Here is a 25,818-nt window from a genome sequence, read left to right as displayed (position 1 = left end):
TAGCGGTCACACAACTTAATTCACGATGGTTACGGGTTCATGAGTATGATTGTTTGTATCGGTCTGGATGTTTTCTGTCTATTATGTATGAATTTATAAGAAATATTTAAGTATTTATATCAATTGTCTAATAACACAGGGTTTGCTTAGCTTGGGACTAGATGGCGTTGTGTGAATTGTCTAGGGATATTCGTATTATTATTAGAAATAGTAAACAAGCTAACGGCTTTTTTTAAGTAAATGGTATCCTTCGCCTGTGCACAAAATGGCAGAATTATAGGTATTTAGTAATTAAACAAAATAGTAATATTTAATTTCGCCATTTTGAATCTCTATAGAAATGGTGTTATTATATTGTATATTAATAATATTAGTCAAATTTAAAGTAAAATATATTTATTCATTTGGGACCTATCGGCGTTGTATGCAGAATATTTACAGTAATACCGTAAACAGTAAAAAGGGAAAAGTTATTATGAAATAAATAACTTACTTTACAAGACTCCGTACATCTTCCTCCGCAGCCGTGACCACATTTTTAGTGCCAACGAAAACAATATAATCTCCTGCCCTCAGTCCCGCACGTTCAGCCGAACCGCCAGCAGCCACTCTTTCCACTCTTGGAGGTCGAGTCCAGACAACAGTGAAACCGAAGCCTCCACCCGTTCCACGGACTAGTCTGTTGAAGAAATTGCAGGATTCATTTATCGTGTTGATGCCAAGTGAATTTTGATTATTTATTAAAGTCTATTTTATTGACATTTTATTGATCTGTTGGGTATGACTAATTAATTTGTTGCTCATGCCTCGGTTTATTACACCGCTTTACTTCCGATGGACGCTTCGATTCTTTTGTATTCAAGAGTATGACTGTTTGTATTAATTTGGATGTTTTATATATATATATATATATAAAACATCCATATCTTGAATTTATTAAAATTAAAAAATAGGTATTTAGTATTTATATGAGTTTTCCAGTATCCGTAACACGAGATCTGTATAGTGTGGAACTAGATGATGGTGTGAGGATTGTAGAGGGTTATCAATATTATTAACTTTTGAAATTTGGTGCTAATTTATATTCCCCCAAGAATATCTTTGAGTCCTTCATGATGATATCATTGTATACCATTAAAGTAACTTGTGGAATAGTTTACACCAGTAACAGTAAAATTCGTAATATAATAATCATGATTTTATGTAGGTGTGAATTATTTGATATAATAAGTGTAGTTATTACAAGAGAATTCTTACTTTCTAGTGGTTGTAAAGGGAGTTCGACCATTTCTTTGTGCTCGCCGGGGTGCTGCTGGGTCTTCAGGTGGGTCCAGTTCTAGATACCGGAGGAATAGATGCTCGTCAGCTTCCCGCTGTAGTGCCGCGGCTACCGTCTGTGCTTGATTCGTGCCCGTGGCAGACGATGGACCATTTGCAGCCACACCTGAAATATTTATAAAAACCAGACCTTATATTGTCGGATTAAACTCCATTGTCATTTTGGAGAACATTCCATAATTTTATAAAAGCAATATAATAATTTAATTTGGTATTCTCCAATATACAATACATGGCAATATACAATATTTGAAGGCCTGTCTGGCCTGACAAATGCTGTCTCAGTTAAAAATGCATTAGCTTCCAAAAAACCTTTTTTAATTTACCTTTGTCATTATGATTCTCCTTGGTGCCATCGTTGGTGCTTTCTATATTATCAGTCGCCATTTTGCGTTGTACTTCAGTCACGCGGTCGTCTCTGCCCCTGTCATTCGCATGCGCCGGCGCACCTTGCCGGCCGGTACCTTGCAGGAAGTATGTGCCAGTGATGTCGCTATTAAGTGCATCTTTCAACGGGAACGAGACACATCCTAGAAACTCGCTCCGACTGTAACAAGAGAAGGAATTGGAATTAGAAATAAATACGCGTGATGAAGCAACAGTACTGATTAAGTTTTTGGATCACCAAGCTGTAAGAGAGGATTAGCCATGGAAAGGGTAGGAGAAATCAAAATAAAATTTTATGTCATTTTACTTTATTCATTAGAAACAGGATTGCTTATGTGAATACATATAGAAAATTACATTTGGAACAAATTTTATTACTTCTAATACTGATTAGTTATAAGAAAAATATATTGAAGATAGATTTTAAGGGTGAAGTCATTGTAAAGCACCATTACTACGGAATTTTAATCAATTCACAATACGAGTATCTTGTTAAGCATTTAGATAAATAGACTTAGAGACAGTTAGAGGTTGAAAGACATCGGAAATAGATTTCTATCTACAGAAACGACTATTATTATTAAATTCATAAATATGAAAACGGATTTTTACTATATATTTGTGTAAATAAAACTGACAATGGAATAACGTAAAATTCAAAATAAATATATGAATAATAACGTATGAACCGAGATGTAATGTATAATAAGTATTATAGATTGAAGACAGTGAATCATCAAAAACAACCGGCCCTAATGTAGCATGACTAAGGTTTTATGTAAGCTACACAGTAATTTCAGCCCGACATGTCGTTATCAATAGCTTTAACTACGAAGACTATGAAGATATTCTATATTTTAGATTCCTTATTTACTTTATTTCTCATATTCGTTAGAAAGGAAGAGAATATTGATAAAAAAATATTTGCCAAAGAAGATAATGGAATTTCAGGAAAAGTGGCAACTGTTGCCTATATATGTACATGAGCAGCACCACAAAGAGCATATAATGCATTGTGAAACCACGTATATTACGATATTTTTCATGCTTTGTCATTTCTGATAATACTTAGATCTTCATGATATGCCTTGATACCCTGTAATTTTACTGCCACATCGCGTCGGAGCATAATGTCCAGAGCAAGCTGTAGTTTGCTGTTTAGCAACAGAATTTCGTAAGAAAGAGGTAAATGGCATTTCTCTAGTAAGACTAGCACAACAGATTTTTAAGGACTAATATTGTAATCTTTAGGTTTAGACACTTTTAGATGAGGGTAAACTGAATCTGTCAAGCTAATGGTATCATCAGTGTAATGAAATTGATTCGAGTGTTCCTCTATTTGGGTTTATTAATGATAGTGGTTTACTACTTAATCAACTATATCAGTTAATGTACGTTTTTAAGTAAACGCTACTCTTTAACTCTTTGAACTTAATCCTTAATGACATTGACCTCATCGTTGAATTAGCGCGATGACTGGTTAGAACTTGTATGCAAGTTTCGTGCGATACCCTCGCGTGTTTACACGTTAACCGGGGGAAAGTTCAGTCGACCTTGCTCCGGAACTGTTGATCTAGCAACTACTGCGTTCCTGCCAAGTGGACTTGCCAACTCTGCGGTTATCGTAACAAACAGTTTTGAAACGTAGACAGTTTATTGGCAATACAGTGTATCTTTTCTTCTATTGTGTGGAACTTTTCTATAACTTGCCACATTTCCAAAAAGTCTGTCCAGTCATTTTAAATATGTTACAAGGCTTCTTCGTCTTTTATATCATTCATTCATTGTTATTCATGTAGTATAAAGAATACTTCATAACTTACAAGAAATTTGGTGATGGATCTTCTGTTTCAACATCTTTTATTTATTGATTCCGTTATATAAAAGATATTGCTTATGGTGATCAGACCATCTTCTGTTATACACTTTCTAACATATAGTCCTTATTTGATCTCTGTGCCATATATTATTTTTTAACATTATTTAACCTTAATTTATTAACAATTATAAGCGAATTTGAGTTTGTAAGATTTCTCTATCAACCACTTTCTTGAAGACAATTTCTTTTTAGATTATCAAACATTCATAATATTTACTTTGTACTTTTATATTTAATAGTTAATTATGTTGATGGAAATTTAATGATTACATATCTTGTTTACACCACGCCCAAGATTGCAAAATTGTTTCTCAAGATTACAACTCGTTCCTTTAAAACTATCATATATGGTGTGGAATTTGCATTATGGTGTCGATACTAATAAATTTGTATTAATCATGGCACGTGAAGTCTCGTTATCTCCAGTTACGGATAAGTTAACTGGCCAGTAATTGTCCCATTTCCGTAATGACGTTGGAAGGCATATTCAATTATTCGTTAATTAGTTTAGATTTAATTTGTCTACGCCGTGAGACTGCTTCATTAGCAGTCTAAAAGTCTTGTAGCATATGATTATTATATAGCATGTAATTATCCTTCGAGTACATTTACGTGAGCGTTTGACGTAATAGTCAAAGAAATTAGTCTAATAATTTTAAATTAAGCTTTAAATTCTGCTTCACGTCTTTTTTTATCATTATTAATATTAATATACATTACACATATATATTAAATGTGTTTGTTTTTAATGTTTTCACGGAAGCATTACAACAATCTTTGAATTTCTTATTCTAAACTATAATACGCATGTATCTTCCTCTTGAATCACTGTAGTGTCTATTGCAGAAACTGCATTTAAATCCATTGTGTACCTAATTTAAAAGATATAAGCGAACAGACAGCGGTGGAGACTTTGTTTTACACTATGTAAATAAGCAATATATAATATTATTTGCCTTGTCCCATTACAAATAGACAAACAGTTAATTATTTTTGCGTTATATACATTTCCTTTAATCATATATATTTTTCACTTACATTAGCTAGCATCCTCTTGCCTGAATAGCCTTTCATTGTTGTTTTATAGAATTTCTTTAATTAATTACAAGAGATAAATATTATTTGTTAATTTTATGTAAAAAATCAACTTCCTTTGCTATATTGAGATCATAGAAGAATAACGTAAAGGATGCAAAAAGATTAAAATAAAGAATTACAATAGCGGCAATTCGAATAGCTCCTGTTATAATTTTTACAACATTAGTACTATATTACGATTCATTACGGCATTCAATACTGATTTCATTTATATGTTGTACTCGTACATATTTGGTATCAACTTCTTCAATTCTTCTTTCAAAGTCATCTGCATTTTAGTACACATTCAGACCATGGATTGAATCCACTGCTTCCTATGTTTTGTTACTATTACCATTATATTATAGAAAACGTCCAGTTCTTAAATTAACATTGATATATCACAAAGTATACAGACATCTATAAGGGTATTTCGTGCAAGGTCCGCCCCTAAGGTCTCACAGAAGCTGCTACGCATGCAAGGGGGCCTGTCCCAAAAAGCCTTTCTTCTTCATCTCTATTGGAGTGCGAGTCCATGCTTACTAGAGTGACTGGGGACACCGATAGGTCACTTACGGGGATGGTTGTCACTCTTCTTCGAGAATTGGTGGACTGGGGCTGTGTGTGTTATCCTTAACTCTGTCGAGGATATCAGCTGGCAGGCTATTTTTCCTCTGCCTTAGCTCAGGGGGGTCCCACTCTGGGAGGCTATTCTTTCTGCACAGTTGGACGTTCCGGTGAGTGTGCTGGTGGGAGCAGTGCTGCCGGGGTGGAGGGTTCTCTCGGCGGGTTTGACTCAGTCCAGCAACGGTTTGGGATACGAATGACATCTTCACCAGATTCAAACAAGGTTATGTTAGGAATACTGGAAAAGTCATAGATTATTTAATAACGATCTGTAAATTTGGCGTACTGGTCGGTGCAATTGGTTGGTTTTGTCTATGTGCTAATTAAGGTTGTGGGTTCGATTCTTTGCCGATCAAATGTGGGTAACGAACTTTTTAGTAATTAAATTGGCTGTTCTAATTAGTGCGTTATTGACGTAAACAACTCGATCACTAGGCTGTAATAAACCGTTCATTTAGTTCCTAATTTTCCGGTAATTTTAGAAAGAGAAATTGCAAACAAAGTAGATTTCAATTACCTTTACGGCATCTAAACCAGACTATTCGTCTGAGTGTTTCTAGAAGGAAAAGAAAAATAAACGCAGTGGATAGTTGCGAACTGAAATAAAAAAAGGTTGTATGGCCATTAAACGAAAGTGAAACATAGATTAAAGGGAAACATATAAACTATTTTTCTTAAGTCACGCGAGCAACAACGGCTTTGTGCGACACGACACGGTTCCTAGTCATAAAACTGAGAGTTACAAACTTTTGTTATGTATGTATGTATGTAGTAATATGTTTATAGATGTAACATTAAAATATTACATAAAAAATTAAATTATATTTGAGCTGTTTGTGGGGACTGCTCTGTCCGAGTTACGGCTACAGATTATATTATTTTCTTTTGACAAAAATAGCAATAGTATAGGAATGAAGATCATATCCTAAGGACGGTGTTACATATGAATGTGGATGGTTATAAGGGTAAAAAGAGATGGATGGACTGTGTGAAAGATGATATGGTGAGAAAGGGGAATAACGGGATGACTGCGAACAGAAATGAATGGAAGAGAAAAACATATTACGCCGACCCCAAATAAATGGGATAAGGAAGAAGCAGATGATGAGCAATAGTATACGCTAGTGGTCACTACATTCTCCCTAATTTAATTTAAACATGAATCTGAATTTTTGTAATCATGTACAAGTTCGTTTGAAAAGAATAAGACCTGAGTTTCATGACAGTTCTTCTTAGTTTATAAGCAGTCTGTTATAAATCTGCCAGAAAAAAGATTTAAATGTCAAATAAAACAGTTCCTTTGCATTTTCGTTAACGATAATAATGTTTTTATAGAAAAATTTTAAATCTAGAAAAATATTATCTGATTACATTAATAATGAGTGCGTAGCGACTTCTATGTTGATTATCGCATGCTTGTTATACTGTAATTATTTATATAAAAAAAACATCTATTAAAAAAAGCAACACACAAGTTTCTTGCTCATTCTTCTTGTGATGAATCTGCATTCCGAATGAGTGGTAGAATCAAAATATGACTATTCAAAAGTGCTTGTAATGAGTTTATTTGAATAAAGATTATTTCTATTTCTATTTCTATTACTCCTAACTGATGGTATATTTAAGATATCATAAAAAACCATAGACATACATGAATAAAGATAACTTGATTAGGTTTGGTATAATTATCTATGGAGTGTAATATATATTAGTTACCTAATTTAATAAAATTTTAATTTCATATTTATTTAATACAACTATATACCAAAATTCAGCTTTTTTACTATATTTATATGGAACAAATATAGCATATATAATCCATGTAGATATATACAATAGCTAGCTACCCGATCTGCCTTCGCGCGGGTGTACATATATTATACATATAAACTCCTCTTGAATCACTCTATCTTTTCCTAGAAACTGTAAAAAAATCCGTTGCGTAGTTTAAAAGTTCATGTTCAAGTTCAACTTCATTTTATACTATGTAATAATACTGTAACTACGATATATTTAAAATAGATGTATAAGATTATAAGTATATTATTATAACCATTATAGACAGCGGTTTTTGAAAAAAAATAATTTGTCATTCATTAAATATAGTGTTTACTTTTATTATTATACTTTGCCCAATTTACATATATATCTCAATATCTAGTTTAAAAATTTCAGTAGTTTTTCTTGAAAGAGTTACAAACAAACTTTCGCATTTATAATATTAGTATTCATTATATATTTTTTTTTGTAAAATATCGTTTATATTAATTATGATCTATTGATTGTTTTTCAATATGTCCTTCTAGAATTATGATCTCTATTCCATAAAAAAACAAAATCAAATTTCAACGGTCATCGCATGGCAATAGAACATTGAACTATACTTATATTGACTGTTAAAATTGAAATTCGAAATTTAAAATTGAAATAACTTTTTTAATCTAGCAGAGGTGTTAAAAGCATAGGCAAGGAACATACTCTTATAATGTCTTCGGAAACGCCTGTATCCAAGGGCAGAACGTAAATTGCAATGGAGCACGCGATCACCCCGTCTACGTAGTTAATTGGCAATTAATTTATTCAGTTTTTTAAATAGCTAAATAGGGCTACGGAACTCTTGACATTGTGATATACGTATTTAAATATACTATCTTATCATGTGAAATTGATATATATATATTTGACGCCCCCGGTGGTCTTGCGGTTAGGCACATCGCTTTACTTCCGATGATCGCGGGTTTGATTCCTCGCACGGTGGAAACATTTGTATTCATGAATACAATTGTTTGTATCAGTCTGGGTGTTTTCTATCCGTATTTATGAAAAAAAATATGTCTGCATTTGTATCAGTTATCTAGAACCCCATAACACAAGCTTTAGCTAGCTTAACTTGGGTCTAGGTGGCGTTATGTGAATTGTCCTGAGGTTATTATTATTATATATGAATTTTATTGTACACCTATATTATATACTTTATGTGTGAAAGTGAAGTGCCGAGGTTTTCTCTAGAGAATACAGCATGTGGTTTTTCAGAAGAGTATATTTAGGTTTCTTTAGGGTCACTAGCGCGTGACAACTCTATTTTAGGCGTTTATGGGCCGTTAACTGTTTACTATAAGATGGGCTGTATGCTTATTTACCATCGTTATGGTACATTTTATTTATGTATAATCATTATTATACATAAATGTAAACTTTTTGAGTTTTTATTATACTAGTCTGCAAGTGGCAAATTAAACTGCACACAGACGTAGCTAACCTTTGACTTTCCTTGTGAGTTCTCAGCTGTTAAATACTTAGAAAATACTTTGCATATATGGTTATATTTCTGAATTTAAAAATATGTAATATAAATTCACAACTCTACTATATAGTAATATTATATAAAGGATAGATTTGTATGTTGGTAACGAAAAATCTCAATAACTACTGAACCGATGTCAGAAATTCTTCCAGGATTACAATACTACATTGTATTGATTATATTACTAACAAAAATTAGGGTTTTCTATAAAATTTCAATAATATAACCGAAGGTGTAAAACCCGTGCGAAACCGGGTCGAATGGTAGTTTGTGAGTGTGGATGGATGGATGTTAATCTTTCTCGCAAAAATTACTAAATGGATTTTAATGAAACTTTACAATAACATCAGAATAGCACATAGCCTATAAATTTCACAAGGGCAGGTAGTTCTTTACAAAATAGGTCAGTGGTAGTTAACATAACTATGTCATTGAACGTAGCACTATGGATTATAAAATGAAGTGATATTGGCGGGACGCCAAGTGATCTCCCAGAAAACATTCCTTCTAATAAGCTGACATTACTAGACAGGGTAGTGAACTGTTCTGGCACGATCATCCATTACCCGGGGTCATCCGTTAATCATTTCATAGGAATTTTATTTTATGATTATTTGAATTTTTGATACAATTTTATTAAAGTTAGGGAATATCCTCATGGAGACCTCCCGCCCCATGGGAGGTAGACAGGTATTGCCGGACTCTTTTTTATTTATTTATTTAATTAACAATATAAACTTACAGATAATTGCCAACACGTCTATATTTTAAAACTATTTATACTACTTAAAATTATACGATGATAAAAATATTCTTATTTTAGTAATTATGGAAGGCAAGGCTTCTGTATAAACGTCAGCATCTTGGACCTTACCTAAAAATAAATTTAATAATTGCAATGCTCTCATAGTGGGAGAATTGCTAGCGTGGCTTGTACGTACCGACGCGGTTGCAAACAGTCGGACAAAAAGTCTTACCGGCTAAAACCCAAAGGCGTTCCTTCTCTTAACTTTTTGTCAGAGTTATGGGAGTGCCGAAGCAATCATCCGCATCCGCGCCTATGTAGACCTCTCCCAATTGTATTGCTACAAATGGGAGGCACGTGGAAATACGCGTGTACTTCTCGAGAGCCATGATGAGGCAACCAACCCTGTAGTTATTAAAGACTAGCTGACTCAACCTAAGCTGTCTGGAAATCGGTGCCGGTTGTACCGATTCACGCGTGAACCATGCCGCTTATAGGTTTGTGGTTTTAATAATTACATATATTATTATTAGATTTTTAAATGTGAAATTTAGTACTCTCCTCAACTCTTGTCACAGTTTGTCGATCCTCCCGTGTCGCTTTAACTTAACATATTATTAAAAATGATAACGTTTTCTGTATTCGTATGCAACTTTTGTAGTATTCTGAATTATTATGAGAAGTTCTATTTTATTTCTTTAAAACATTAATAGATGACATATTATTCACTGTCTAGTTGCTGCTAATAGTTCTAAATATAATTTTAATAAGATAATATCTCAGGACAATTCACACAGCGCCCTCTAGTCTCAAGCGAAAAAAGCTTGTGGTATATATATTTAAATCAGTATTTAAATACTTAGATACATTTTTTTTTGTAAATACATATTACACACTGATACGTATAGCACAGGTGTAATACCTAGTTTAGGTTATCAGGGTCCTTATTTTGTATTGCGCAACTTTCTGCCATTCGATTTCCAACTAACTTTAACTATTATGTACTGCTCTTTATTAATGTAGTAATCGTATGGGTGTATAAATAACGCGTTATTCATTATATTAAACATAGAAAACATCCAGACCGAATAAACAATCATGAATACAAATGTCTGTATTGTGCAAGGAATCAAACAGCGACCAACGAAAGTACGGCGGTGTGTTAAAGCTAAACCGATAATCACCGAGGTTGTCACAATTATTTCTACTCTTATACAGTTACGCACTATTTCCACTGTATGTACTAATCGACGCTTACCGCTTATTCCGTAACGCTGTAACTGACGGTAAACGTAGCCAAGAGTTAACGATTAACCTTTGCTTCGGTTCGGTTAACTTGAGCGGAGGGCGCCGCCCGCCCTACTTTGTTAACTATACAAATTAACAACGGCTTTGTTAAAAGCTTTAGCTACATGTTTGGAAGAGACGACTTGGTCAACTTAGTCAAAATGTAATAATTGTGAAGTTAATTTGTTGTGAATCTATATGAGATACTTTATGGTATTTTCATAAACAATTAAATTTATTCACACACAAAAAAAATCTATACTATATCAAAACCACTCTCACTTTTCTGCACGAATAGTATTCATGGAAGAAAGCACAAAATATTTGAACTCATGGATCTTTTTCTTCCACCATTGAAATGTTACATTATCCCTAAGTATCCTAGGCTATATTTATAACTAGCAAAAAATTAGAAATTCCTACAAATTTTCAATAATATATTCCAAGATGTAAGAAAGGAGTCCACCCGTGCGAAGTCGGGAAATCTCCGTGTGTACATATGATCCCCATGATATTTACTGCTATATCTCTGAAACCGATTTACAGTTTATAAAGCAAGCTGCTTGATGCAGCTCACTTTGTACAATCTCCCTCAAATGTTGAATATCATTACTAAACTTAGAGGAGCGCCTGTGAAGACACCAGGATACTCCTGCGCTTTTGGAAGGAGCTTGGCTGGTTACTTTAGTAGTCTGGCTCTACACGCACAACGGCCCAAATGAGAGGCTAATTGCGGAGACTGGAGTCCAATTTACATTTATATTTAAAAACTTAGAGTAGTAAGCCTACCGAAATGAAATTTTGTTGCATAAAATGTGGTACATTGGGTGTGGTATTATAAAATCATTATTTTTTTTCCGCACATTTAGTCATTTCACATGCAACGGACAACTGTCAATTTGAATGGTCACTTTTTCACTATTTGTGAAAGGTATTTATTTACATTTTCTTCATTATTTAATTTCTGGGCGAAATACTTCAATTACTTCATAAATTAAAGTATTCATCAGCAGAATAAAACACTTATTGATCAGCCATCTTTTTAACTCTCTTTTGAACATATAATACTAGCGCTAGTATTTTTATTTCATCATGAAAGTTATTGTAAATTTTTATTGACATACAATATGCATTATAGAAATACACTACAATCAATTATACAGTTCTTTTTTTAATTTGTATTTATTTAAATGCTTTAACTCTTCTTGAATTTCTATTTGAACTTGAATATATAGGGCCACTCTTAGATTTAAAGAGAGGCTATACGCAGTCGAATATTACCCAGCCTTTGACCTTTGTGGGTGCTATTTTTCTCACGCTCGCTGTAAGTAGGGTGCGTATAAAATATTTAAACGATTAACTCATACTTGCACTGCCTTCTAAGTAAAATATTTACCGCCAATCTTTCTAATGGTTTGAGATATATTACGCGTTTATGATCAAGTAATAAAAGAAATTTCGATATACATTTTATTTGTGTAATGTTCTTTTAAATTTAATATTGTAATAATAACTCTGAACGAATAGCGCCTTCTACTTCCAAGTTAAGCCGAGCCCGTTTTATTGGAGCTTGACAACTGGTATAAATATTTAGATACTTTTTTTTATTTTCAATACAAATGCGCCGTGCATAGAATCGAACCCGCGACCATCGGATGTAAAAGATGTAATGATAACGTGTGCGTGTCATACACATTGTAATGTTTTGTTACTGTTTTAATGTATTTTTTATTATAAAATACAAATTAAAAAAAAATACTTTTGCACTCCTTCTCTATATAAACTATAATTGTGCGAATTTTCATACTCCACCGCCCGCGCTATTGTAAAAAGGCGTACAAAATACTCCACGTATTAATATATAAATTATTATAATTTATATATTAATACCTGGAGCAAATATTTTGTAATTTTTGTAATTACTACCTTTATTGAGTTAATCTACTTTTAGGGCACATGAGAAAACTACCACATGTTCGTCTATTAGAGCTAAAAATAAATACTTGGAAATATTGAATTATAGTAGTTTCTGAGGTTTATTTTATCGTAGCAATAAATTGTTTAAAAAGACAAAAATTGCCTTAAATAAATCAGATGAACGTATACTTAATACTAATTTACGTATTATTTCAAATATTGGTTACACAGGTAGTAACCAATATTTGAAATAATACGTAAATTAATACGTACTGTTTCACCTGCGTGAATTTTGTAGCCTATGTGAAGTATGTATATAAAGTTTCATCAAAATCCGTTCAGTAGTTTTTGAGTGAAAGGGTAACAAATATCCATCTATGCACCATACTCACAAACATACGAGTTTATATTATTAGTATGATTTATTATATTCATTTACGTAGAAAAGTATACTAAATTATATTTTTACTATTTCTTAAAGATTTATAAAACAGAAAATATACTGTTCTCATAGTTGCTATTTGTTGGTTTGTGTTCACACAATATCCTAAATATCTAATGCTGAACAATATTTATTTAAAAGAGTAATAATAATTATTCCGTCAAATAGTGTTAATTATTTATTTACGCAATTTTTTTGGTCGTTCTTCTTGTGACGAGTATGCTTTCCGAATAATAATAATATACCTGAAAAATTCAAACCGCGCCATCTAGTCCCAAGGTAAGCAGAACTTGTATTATAGATACCAGATAACTGATATAAATACTTATGTACATTCTTTTGTAAATACATATATACTATACATGGAGAGCACCCAGACCGATACAAACAATCATATTCAGGAATTGAAATGTTAGTACCATGCGAGGAACTGAACCCGCGACTTTCGGAAGCGATGTGCTAAACCATTGAGTACCCTGGCCGTTAATGAGCGATAGAATTTAAAATATTATATTACTGAAAAGTGCTTATTTATATTAAGTTTATTTGTATAAAGATTATTCCTATTCTATTTGATTTCTATCATGGTCAGATTGTGTGTTTGATAGAGAAGTCTCTTGACTATGAGACGAGACTGAAGACGCCAATGGCATTCTGTTTACCCTGTCAAATCTAGCGTGAAGTTTGATAAAGTTTTTTAATTTATTACCGCGATATGAGTGAATTATGATAGGATGAACATAAAGGTCAGCTTTGTTGATTGTGGAATTTACGAGGAAGAAAATAAGGTTGGGAATAGCAATGTATAACTGTTAGAGTATGTACGTATGTAACATACGTTACGGCGTACCTATATAGATTTTGTAACGTTCGGGGTGCGGGCCATGTCTATATACAGTTATCCATCAGGTAGGTTGTCAGTTTGTTTGCCTTATTCATATAAGAAAGCACTCAGGCGTGTAATGCAAAACTTATATAAAACCTACTTTACGTCTAAGTAATGTGAATAATATAAAGAGAGAATAATTTTAAGTTTTTGTTGCTGACTTTTGTTCCTCCAACAAGCTGATTTTTGTTTTTATAATATTTTATTGACTGACCAATATAATTGTGTATCTACTTTTTTATTTTTGTTATTAATATTACAGCGTCTTGTGTGTGTGTCTTTACTGTAAATAGAATATTTATCTATCTTTCTTTTTTTATAGATCCTTAATATCTACTTTACCTTTTTATAATATTAAAATCTCAATAAACATTTATAATAATAATAAATAAGGAGATATATAAAATACTAGCTGATCCGCACAACTTCGTCCGCGTTTCATTTCCCCACCTTTTCCAATATTTTTCGTTGCATCTCCGCTCCTATTGGTCTATAATGGTATATACTTAGCATAAGCCTTTCGCGGCAAATGGACTATCCAACACAGAAATAATTTTTCAATTAGAACCAGTAGTTTCTGAGATTAGTGCGTTCATACAAACAAACAAACTCTTCAGATTTAAAATATTAGTATAGATAAATAAACTTACATACACTATACATATACACATATTTGAAGATTTAAGAAAAAAATAGAAAATAATAATAATAAAAAATATATATAGCTATAGAGATAGTGAGACCTTAGTCGATTTTTATATAAACATAAAACTAGAATGCACTTTATGTATTGTAACTAACTTGTGTTTTTGAATAAACAAGCTCTTTTTGTATTTTTAACGTTTCATAAATTTACAATACACGAGTAATTTCCATTAGACACAAGGATGAAATAACTCAAGTTAGACTTTATTTATTATCTGTCATTAAGTTGAATCACCTTATCCTCATCGAATTTTCTCCCTCTACGGCCTTAAAAGGTAAACGCTCCGTTAACCGTTAGGGTCCAAATAGTCACTTATTATCCTTAATCTTAATATTACTCTCCTTTAAGAAAACAATACACGGTTTTATCAGCTCCATAAATATTTTGCATAATGAACAGTACAGTCACGAAGCTGCCATTACCACCGACAACGGGGATCATAAAAATAATTTGAAAGGGAAAGTGGCCGAGGAAATATACAGCACCCCGTTTCCCCTCTAGAGGGCAGCAAGCAAACACAAACCATGAATGATTGTGCAGGCCTCCCCATTTTCCCCTTCAGAGGCAGACATTAAGGGGCCGAAGTGAATGTTAGTTAAAAAGTTCGCCTTCGATAAAGTTGTGACGACTTGAATGTTTGTTTGTCATAATAAGTGTTGTCTAAACATGAGCAGGAATTATATAACGTTCTTTAGAACTTTCGCTGACGTCATGTACCTGATTTGCTCTGAGGAAAAACACCATAATTCTTAGAAGTAGTGTTTCAGTCCAAACGGATAGAATAGCATACCTATTTAACGTAAAATTTTGATAATTTATTTGAAACTGATTAAAATAGCTGACTGAAGGGTTGCTAGTTTTATCATAAGTGGAAACGATTATTGAAATGTTGAAGGTTCTTTCATTACGTCCACTTAAGTATAAAATATTAATAATCAATTTATATCGATTTAGGTCGTAATTATTAGGCTTCGCTTTGATTTGCTTATAGGTTATAATGATGAACAAATTAGGGGATTCCTTTCTGAGGTCAAAAGTGATGACAACATCACTACTGTAACATCTTACCGTTCAAAAAGACCACAAGCTGCCTAAACTTCTCTCTCCCTTATTTCTAACTCAAAGCTGTTGGTAATTGAAGAATCATTCAAAACAGAAATAGGTGAGATAAAGAGAGCAACGAAGATGACTTTGTTTAAATTTTCACCAGGTGTGAGGTGGTATTTAGTGGTGATATGACAGACGATAATGAAAATTTAGCTTTTTGGACACCAAATAAGCTAGTATTGAGTAACCATAACTGACAGGAAAGAAAGACCCTGATCCCCACTTTAGAATCACTACTATTCGATAGTTATCGACTATTTAAAAGTGATACCTAATGATAATGAAATAAAGAGCTTTATTGCAATACAATTTCGAAAACCTCTCTGTATCAGCACGTTGATGTAATCCAGTAGTTACTGCCGGCGTTTTACGATCACTGATGCCTGTTTTACGGTTTATCCGACACCTCTATGAGGGTGTATAAGACTACTATTTGGATTGGGTCGTGTTTTGTGATCGTTAAATGTTTACCTATTAATAAATGGTATTTTAGTGGAATATAAGGATGAGGGCATTGAATGTTTAGGAATTGTAGTTTTACTTGTTATATAATTGAAGCTATTAAAGTATCTAAAAATGTATATATTAAAATTTTACTGTTATATTATCCAATGTTAATACGCAATGAATGTTTTTATGGCATCATAGACAATCCTCTAAATGTAATCAAATCATCAGAACGTATTGCAAAGTCCATGGATACTTAGTTACATCAAATTACTTGTGCTAATGGGTGTACGTCAAGGATCTATTCTTGGGCCCTTTTTATTTTAGATTATACTAATGATTTCAATATTGTTATAGATAATAGATATATCACAGTATTCTTTGCTGATAATCTCTTCCTAATTTCTACGGTAGATAGAGTAAGGCTCCTTATTAATCTATTGATTGATCCATAATAAGACTTACCAAGATTATTTAAGAAATATATTATTTAAATAAAAACAGAATACAATAAATGTTCTGTATAGTATCAAATATATCTAAGTCTGAATGATTACATGTTCTTAGCTATGTAAATATAAGCTGAACTCGCAAAGTAAATTCCGTGTAGTTATTTGATTAAGGAACTATTGACATTGTTCTGCCGAACGACTGTTTACCGCCACTTTTCTGTAGGTTCTGCCCTCTCGATCGCAATTTTGTTGAAGTGTAGTTTTATTCGGTTTCAAAACAAAGTCTACCTCAAAAAATATATTACAAACCAATTTTCTGGAGCAATAGTATGTAAGCACAATTACTTTGTCGCAGTAGAAATTTGTTCGTTATATATAAAAATGAATGCAGTCATCAAAAACGTAAGTGTGACAAAGTACAAAAGTGTGAAGTGACACTAATAAACGGAATCAATTCCGTTTATTAGTGGCTCCGTTTTATAATATTATTAGCTTTTAAATGTATTTATCATAGTGTATAAAGGTTTTTAAGAATCAGAGATAAGTAAAATAGGTATTGTGAGTTTCTATCTATTTTTTAAATATAAACTTACATTAACAAAGGATTTCGATTTTTTATCCTTTCGATTGATAAAATAAAATATTTGCTTGATTTAATGAAATCATTTATCTATAGAAAATAGAACAAGGGAACAAGGTTTTGGCTTTATTTAAAGAAATTGAGTAGTTTACAATATTATTTAGAGTTTGTAAGATCAGAGTGTATTCATAGCCTTCTATGTATCTATGTCTGTAATAGATATATTTAAAAATAATTAGTTTGATTGCAATAAATCCATTATTTTTAAAGCTACCTTATTCCTGAGTTACATAGGTTATCTATATAATACATAATTAATTTTGTTTATATTATCTATATAAACAAAATTCACAAAGTTAAAAGCACTAGGACAAAGCTGAAAGAATTTAGAAATTTATGCTAAACATATATACCTACAATATAGTAAATTATTAGATATATTTATTCATGCTTTATAAAACTATTTGTAAGAAATAAGCAGTTGTGAAAATATTCTAAGATTACGTCATTCCATGGCTTATGTTCGTGTTGAAATCTTGAGTATAAATGTACGCCTTCAGACATACTGGCGCCGTAGTCGAGATCGTATTCATTTTCAGTAATATTGCAGTAACATTTATTATTCTATAATTCTACATGATATTTAGACGGAGTATTTATTGCATATTTATCTATATAAATAATATACTAATTTCAAAATATATCAGCTAATGAATTTAGAAAGATTGTAAGACAAAAAATATGGCAAATAGGTATCTTAAGTAGATTGATGTTGTATCAATTTTTTATATTTTTTCTAAAATTATAGGATTTTTTATGTACGAAAAAATTTTTAAAAATCCATGAAGAAGAGTAACAAAATGGAGATAAAATATCTTTGAAATATAGACAGAATTGACCGCCCGTTTCTGCATCAGTTATGGAGGTTATTTGTTAATTTTTACATCGAACCCGGCTGAATGTGAATGAAAAACAGGCTGATGCCACATCAGCCTGTTTTCTAAACATACGGATTTCTATATCACGATATGAATATTTATTTTAAACAAATTTTCCTATAAATTATTAGTATTAGACTGGGTCCGCCATTTTGAATTTAAATGTATATCACACACCCTCTGTTTACCCTAAGGCTCGAGGGGTTAAACCTCGATCTGTACCTAAGCCACCACGAGTTCCAATTGGAGAGTTTAAACAGATTGGTATTAAAGGGGTTTGGTATAAAAACCCAATTATCCTATGCTAAATCTACAGTCATCTATTTCTCTAAAATTCAAATCGCAAATAAGCTCAATTTAAAAAAAACTCTCACATTCTCCTCATGGTTTAGTGGTTTCCTATGCCTAATGATAACAAATTCAATAATTAAATTTAAAAAACTATTGTGTGGTAATTTATTCCACTTTCCATTTCCATTACACATTTAATTTCTAATAAAGTCTTCAGTAATTATAACACTAAACATATTTTATTTTTATACCGCGATGTGGCAATCAGGCATACGGCCCATCTAATGGTAAACGGATATCGTAGCCTATGGATGTCTGAAACTCCACGTGCTCATTGCCGACCCTTAAGAACCATATATACCCTTCTTGAAAAACCAATAGTTATTTCATCAAAGAGTTAAAAAACAACCTGTTTTATATATATTTAACAATCCCTCTGATTATCTCACCTGGAATTAAAGTAGTGATATGTTGTTTTAGGATACTGGAAAACGTATAGACTATTATAGTTAGTGTAATAATAACTCTTACTTAATGAATTTATATTATTTTATTTAAATTTGACATGATCAGCATGTGTGACATCACAAATATTCAGTCCTGATCACCTACAGGAAGCGTTATGAACTTATGACGCTCCCGATTAGTGATCAAATACCGACCATTTATGGATGTATGGTGTATACATCCATATTGCGTGTACATCCAAGAATACACCTGTTTCGTGGCTAAACGAGCCATCATCAACCAATGAATAAAGTTTGAATCTAGTTTGGAAGCCTAGTGTTGACTGTTCTACGACGTAGAGTCGTAGTTGTTGGTCCAAATTATAACCAAACTCTAATGAACAACATATATGCATCTATTGAGTTATAAAAGGGACTTACTAACAACTAATTTTAAAAAACAATAATAACTTTCCTTTTTAAGTAAGCGAAAGTGGATAATTTGTTGCAAATTTTAATTTTAATCTAAATTACGACAGGTTCACATGCAAGTTTCGTACGTTGACATCAAAAGTGAAAGTGAATAAAGTTTCCTTGACTAACATTTTTCTAGCCTTAGAATGGTCTAAATTAATTCATAGCTATAGGTAGAAATAGAAATAAACTAAACCATGTGATCCGATGTTCTTTTGAATTTATTGTCTTTTATTACAAATGTTTTAATTTATTAACTTCTCTGTACAATATACATGTATTATACATATAAATATTCCTCTTGAATAACCCTATCCATTACTGCATGCAAACTGCTTTAAAATCCATTGCATACATATAATGATCTAAGCGTACAGACAGCCGAAGTGAGTTCATTTTATACTATACTAGCTACTCGCCCCGGCTTTGCCCGGGTGTCATGTATTACACATATAAACCTTCCTCTTGCATCACTCTATCTATTAAAAAAATTGCTTCAAAATCCGTTGCGTAGTTTTAAAGATTTAAGCATACATAGGGACGGACAGATAGCGACAGCGACTTTGTTTTATACTATGTAATGATAAAGATATGCTACCTGCTAATGATTAATTAGTTTTATTAATAAATAAATGACATCTTATAGATGTTTTATTTATTTCCAATCTTTGATTTTATCATCAATAGATTATGATCCACAAATGTAACGGTAATGCATACAAAATACCACTAGTCCTGTATATCATAAAATTGTAATGTTATGTCACTTCAATGTGAGTTAAAGAGTGCAATTGTGGGAAGCAGTGAGGGCTGGTGAATAGTCACTAGGGAAATATAAGCACGGCCGCCGCTGTAGAACAGTTGTTAAAACTATTGCACAAAACGGTAGATGCGATTTTAAATCTTTATTACATATTGTTTTAGGTTTAATTTTATATACTGCTGGGAAGGGTTGACGGCACACCTGATGCGGAGTAGTGAATGCCCTTAATATATTATTAATATGATATTATATATCATCTTTTTCTATATAATAAGTTAACAATATAAAATAATTTAAAGTAACACGTGGCTTTTAATTTTTAAACGATGCTCTATAATAATAATAAATATATTGATTGCCAAAAATAGAGTTTGAATGTTTCTAATGTTACAAATTCAATCTGGCTATTTTATCTTATATATATTCATATCATATCGTTGTAATTATGTGGACGCCATATGTAAATAAAAGTTTTAGAATAAAACTTGACCAGTCAGAAAAAAATCTCAATCTAATTTTAGTATCTATACATCTGAAGCTGTGATACGTAATTCAGTTTTATAATTTATTACGTATTTTAATGTAGTAGTAGATAAGGTTAAATATATTTATATATGCAAGTGCTAAATTTATAAACGTTGAATAAAATCAATCTGAATAGTCCATGATAAGAAAAGAAAATGATTCTGTATTTTTTAAACATGTACAAGCTCACTTGATAAAAATAAGAGCTGAGTAACTTGTCCGTTCTTCTTAGCTTAAAAGCACTCCGAACTGATGGTAGATTTGACATATCATAAAAGTCAGCATGAATAAAGATTCAATCACATTGTAAAAAGGATGTTGCAAAATGTATATTAAAAACGGTAACCATTTTCCGTTTTTATTATTTATATCTAAATTCCAATATAAAATTATGATATTTTCAATAAAGATATTTTTTTTTTTACATAAAATATATTTTATTAATTGAATTTTTTTCATTGATACAATTGTTTATTAATATATTATTCCAGATATCGATGTTATTATTTAAACAAAATTAATTACATTAATATTATTTTAATACAGATAATAAAAAAAAAAAAACATAAAAAAAACACCTAAAAGTTATATATTATACCTTTAATTAGTTTTATAGATATGTATACAATTTAATTTATTATTTTGAATAGTTAAAACTGTAATTGTGACATACTTATCTTAAAAAAAAATGTAATTACTATTGACGTGCTATTGTGTAACGAGATTTGTTATATTTGTGAATAAAATAATATGAATATAAACATTATTCATATTATTAACCGGGTCTTAACACCAATAATTTTATGGTAAAGGTATTTACGTTGAGAGAGAGTTAAATACCTTTATTTGCCATAAAATTATTCGTGTTCAAGACCTGGTTAATAATACAAGTAATGAATAAAGATATTTTGATTCTGTGTTGGGGACCGCCCGCCAAAATCTAAAAAGGTATTTTTATTATTTTGAAACTTAACTTACATTTTCAGAACTGTTCGTTTTAATAGGTCATACATTTTCTTCTGTTACTTTACCATAGTTCTCAGCTGCATTTTAATCTACTGTTACTACTGTACTGTTTTCATCATTTAGATTTATTCTGTAACAGATCAGTGAACTATATTTATTTATTTATTGATTACAAACCTAAGCCTTACAGCTTCCAAATATGCCCACTTAGGAATAATTATACAAAATAATATATGATATATAAATAATTACAAAAAAAAAATACATTAAAAAAATAACAACCTACAATTTTACGGTTTAATTAGGTAATCCATTGCCATTCTGCTAAATTTTAACAAGTCACATGTAAATATCCAGCTCAGGAAATCGATTGACGACACCGTTCAGTAGACTCAGTGCAAGAGAAATGGGAGCCTGCTTGGCCAGCTCTTCTCCAAGGAACATCATATTGGTTTATAATCCACTGATCCATTACAGAATGAATTGTAGAAATGTTCATTTGATTTGGCAGCTATGGGAAACTACCCACAGCATTAGAAGCTGCAGGCAGGTATGCTATCGCTGAATACATTATCATGTTTATTACGAAAATATACGTATATAACAAAGCAGAGAGGGAAAGTAATTTTCCTTTAGCTTTCTCTCTCTTGCCTCAACTTTGTACACAGTTATTTCAGTTCTTTCATTTGTAAAGATAAAAAGTTGGTTAAATTTGTATGCTAAAAGTTAGTGTTTTTCTTTTAATTTATGATAATTAAATAATGCACCCATCTATGCAAAAGGTATTATAAACTGGAGGATAATAACGGCAGCATGATATCAGGTTTGTTAGCATATCGTGGTTTCCATCCAGGGGGAATTGCGTGGAGTTCATCCTGATATACTACATTGCTTGAAATGTGTTCATTAGTCCAAATTACTAAGAACCCCAGACCATAGTGTTAGTTTTTATGAAACTGAATTACTTTATCAAAGAAACAATTGAAAATATTTTTATATAACCTTCATACAAACCGGTCACATGATCAATTAAGTATAAAAAAAATTATACCACGTTTTCAGGGTTCCATTTTGTTTCTTGGTGACAGAGGTTCAGAATGAGTATTTTACTTGACTTATAACTTGGTATTCCTTTAGGGCTATTGTACAAACCGAATGTACAATATATTTGAATTCTTATTGCCTTACCGATAAGAGTCAATTTTAATTTCAATTCAGACTTATATAAGTTAGGTATTTTGATAAGGGCAATGAAAAGTAGGTCAAGAAGTACTAGATTCAGTTATATAGTTATTTATTGTACTTATCAAGATAGAGTTTAACGCGTGTGCAGCAAATTCTAAGGATATTAGGGCTAATTGGACGTATTTCTATTATGTTATGACTCAATTAAAAAGTGTAGTTTTAATAAAGGTATTATTACAAGGTACAGTTCTATATACAAATATAATTTTATATACATAATATATATCTAGTTTTCAATATCATTGATATAATGCTTCGTTTTGTAAAACATAGAAAAATTACAAGTAATAAAAAAAATACACAATACACGTATATAAGAAATTGAACCTTACCAATCTAACTATCCAAGGTGGTCCACAATAATTGTAAATTAAAAAAAATAACCACTCAACCGGATCACAATCACCAACACAACACTTAAACCGGAATGTCCAATGCGTACTTTTGTGGGGCGATATCGGCGCGACCGTACGTTCCACCTGACGGGTCTGATACGCGACTGCCCGGGACTGCGCTGGGGAGCAATCGATCGTTGTGCGCATGTCCTTCGCGCCCCGCGTCACTCCCAATTAGGGTTGCCAACTTTTTTTGACAAAAAAAAAACCTACACACTGGTTCAGATAGGAAAAAATTTGGTATTAGAAAAAAAGTATCAAATTTCATGTTTTTGTTGCTTTAAAAACGTATTTTTGTATGCTTTTACCACTAGAGCTGTGACAAATGGCACAAGTCACAATTGACATCTAACATTTCGTTCAGTAATTATAAATCGTTAACTACCCATAACGAATATTTTCTTTTACGCATCACTGTAAAGGTTGAAAATAAAGTATTTTTGCACACTTTATTTGTATGTAAAAGTATAATTACCAAAAATAAAGTAGGATACGTTATTATAAAGTTGGCAACCCTACTCCCAATCCCAATCTCTTATGTATGAGAGAGGAATATGTTGAGGAAAAAGTGAAAAACTCCTCGTGGCCGTGCCGCCGTAACGATGATATGTTGGTTGGGTGTACGTTACAGATAAACTTAGGTAACCTCAAGTTTAGCAGTGGCGTATTCTATTTAAATATTGATGTAGACATAAATGTATACGTTTGTATATTAATTGTATATTATACTAAGTGTATACCGCATCACTGTCCGTACATACATACAACTTAAGTTACGCTCTGATAATGTAGCTTTCTATAAGCGAAATATTTTCAAAAACAATCAACAATTTTTTTTAACTAATTGGTCTGGTCTGGCCTGGTCTCAAGCTAAGCGGGGATTGTTATGGGTACTAAACAACAACTTCTCATGAATACAAATGTTTGCACCGTGTGACGAATCGAATTCGCGACCATAGGTAGTAAAGCAGTGTGCGACACCGCTAAACTATCGAGTCCATCTATTTTTCTTACTTTATTAATTACTAACAAACGAATAAAAATAGATTTATTCCTCTTTAATGTATAAAGATTACCCTTGAGAGGTTAAAGGGTAGCTTTAGCAAAACTATTAATTGCATTGTTGTTAACTAAATTGGATTGATAAAATTCTTGACTATTAATAATTAAATTATTACTGTCATTTGCTATTATTATATTCCTAATCCTAATTTTAAATTAATTCTATGACGGTCGTGGATTCGATTCCTCGCACGGTACAAACATTTGAGAATTCATGGGTATGATTGTTTGTATCGGTCTGGGGGTTTTCTATGTATATATAGTATTTACAAAAAACATATTTATATCAGTTCTGTAGTAAGCATAACACAGGTTCTGTTTAACTTAGGACTAGATGGCGCTGTGTAAATAGTTCAAGGATATAGTGTGTGGGTTCTTGTGTAAGAAAAATATATTACAAAATGTTTTATGTATCATTCCTATACAGACACAACTGTTCTGACCACTGTGTAAATAAAGCTAGTTATTTATAGATATTTTTAGAATTATTCCACTTAAGTCCACGTTACCCTATTCAATTATTTATTTCTTACTTTGTTATTCAAGTTTCACTCGCAAAGTACCTGGGCGCCTCCTTCGCTAGGACATTTATACGTAATGGAGGTCAAAATGGATACTCGTATTGTAGAATGGCGTACCATTTTAACCAAAACATATTTCCGCAAAAAAGTTGGGTGTTAAATCTTTCGTTTCCGTCTTTGTATATCGTTTTGGGAGTAAAATACGAATAGTAAAGCAAATAAAATGCATGCGTATAAATAGGTATTGTTAAATTTATGTAACAACAACAAAATGTAAAATGTAAAGTCAATATAGAATCATACTAGCTTTTGCCCGCGGCTTCGCTCGTGTTAATTTCTTAGAGGATGCCTACGTTATAGTAGCTTTATGCATGCAAAGTTTCAGCCTGATCAGCTTAAAATTGACAAAGTTTCATACAAACTTTCACCCCGTATTTTATCCCCTTGGGGGTAGAATTAATCAAAATCCTTTCTTAGCGGATGCCTATGTCATAACATCTACCTACATGCCAAATTTCAGCCCGATCCGTCCAGTGGTTTGGACTGTGCGTTGATAGATCGCTATGTCACCTTTGAGTTATGTATATATTTAGATTTAGGTTTATATGTAGGAATATGCTGATAGAAAATTTGCAGAGCACGTACATGTATCTAATTATACTTACAAGAAGATCCCAGGCCTGGTTTAAAAATAATGTAATAATGTATAAAACAAAACAATAAAATAATCACTCACCGATACTTCTTATCTCGATGCCAGACGGAAACATGGAGCATTTGATGATCGTAGACAGCTATTGGGAGTGGTAACTTGAGATGCCTCTGGAACTCTGGTTCTCGTTTCCCATAAAGAACTGATGTTCTCTGGAAAATTGACCTTTGGGATGACAACGCTTGACTCTCAGTCACTCCGCTGATGACTACCTAAAATGGTATAAAATAAATATGAATAAAAGAAAAAAGAAATCTTTATTTCATAGTACTGAATTCTAATTTATTATTTTCATGAGG

General features: G+C 31.9%; 1 protein-coding gene across 1 annotated transcript in view; it reads right to left on the bottom strand.

Annotated features, from left to right (window-relative positions):
- Positions 1 to 25,818, bottom strand: part of LOC131850326 (uncharacterized) — a 75,158-nt gene that overhangs the window by 22,751 nt on the left and 26,589 nt on the right. Inside the window, exons 4-7 of the mRNA XM_059200524.1 lie at positions 25,544 to 25,731; positions 1,665 to 1,885; positions 1,258 to 1,444; positions 494 to 679 (exon numbers count right to left, since the gene is read on the bottom strand). Coding sequence (XP_059056507.1) covers positions 494 to 679; positions 1,258 to 1,444; positions 1,665 to 1,885; positions 25,544 to 25,731 — 782 coding nt within the window. The remainder of the gene's footprint in view (positions 1 to 493; positions 680 to 1,257; positions 1,445 to 1,664; positions 1,886 to 25,543; positions 25,732 to 25,818) is intronic.

The sequence above is a fragment of the Achroia grisella genome, unplaced genomic scaffold (genome assembly GCF_030625045.1).
Source record: "Achroia grisella isolate CSIRO2021 unplaced genomic scaffold, CSIRO_AGI_Agris_v1 utg754, whole genome shotgun sequence".
Taxonomy (NCBI): Eukaryota; Metazoa; Arthropoda; class Insecta; order Lepidoptera; family Pyralidae; genus Achroia; species Achroia grisella.
Note: the sequence above shows the minus strand (reverse complement) of the source record. Positions and strands in the feature narration are given on the sequence as shown.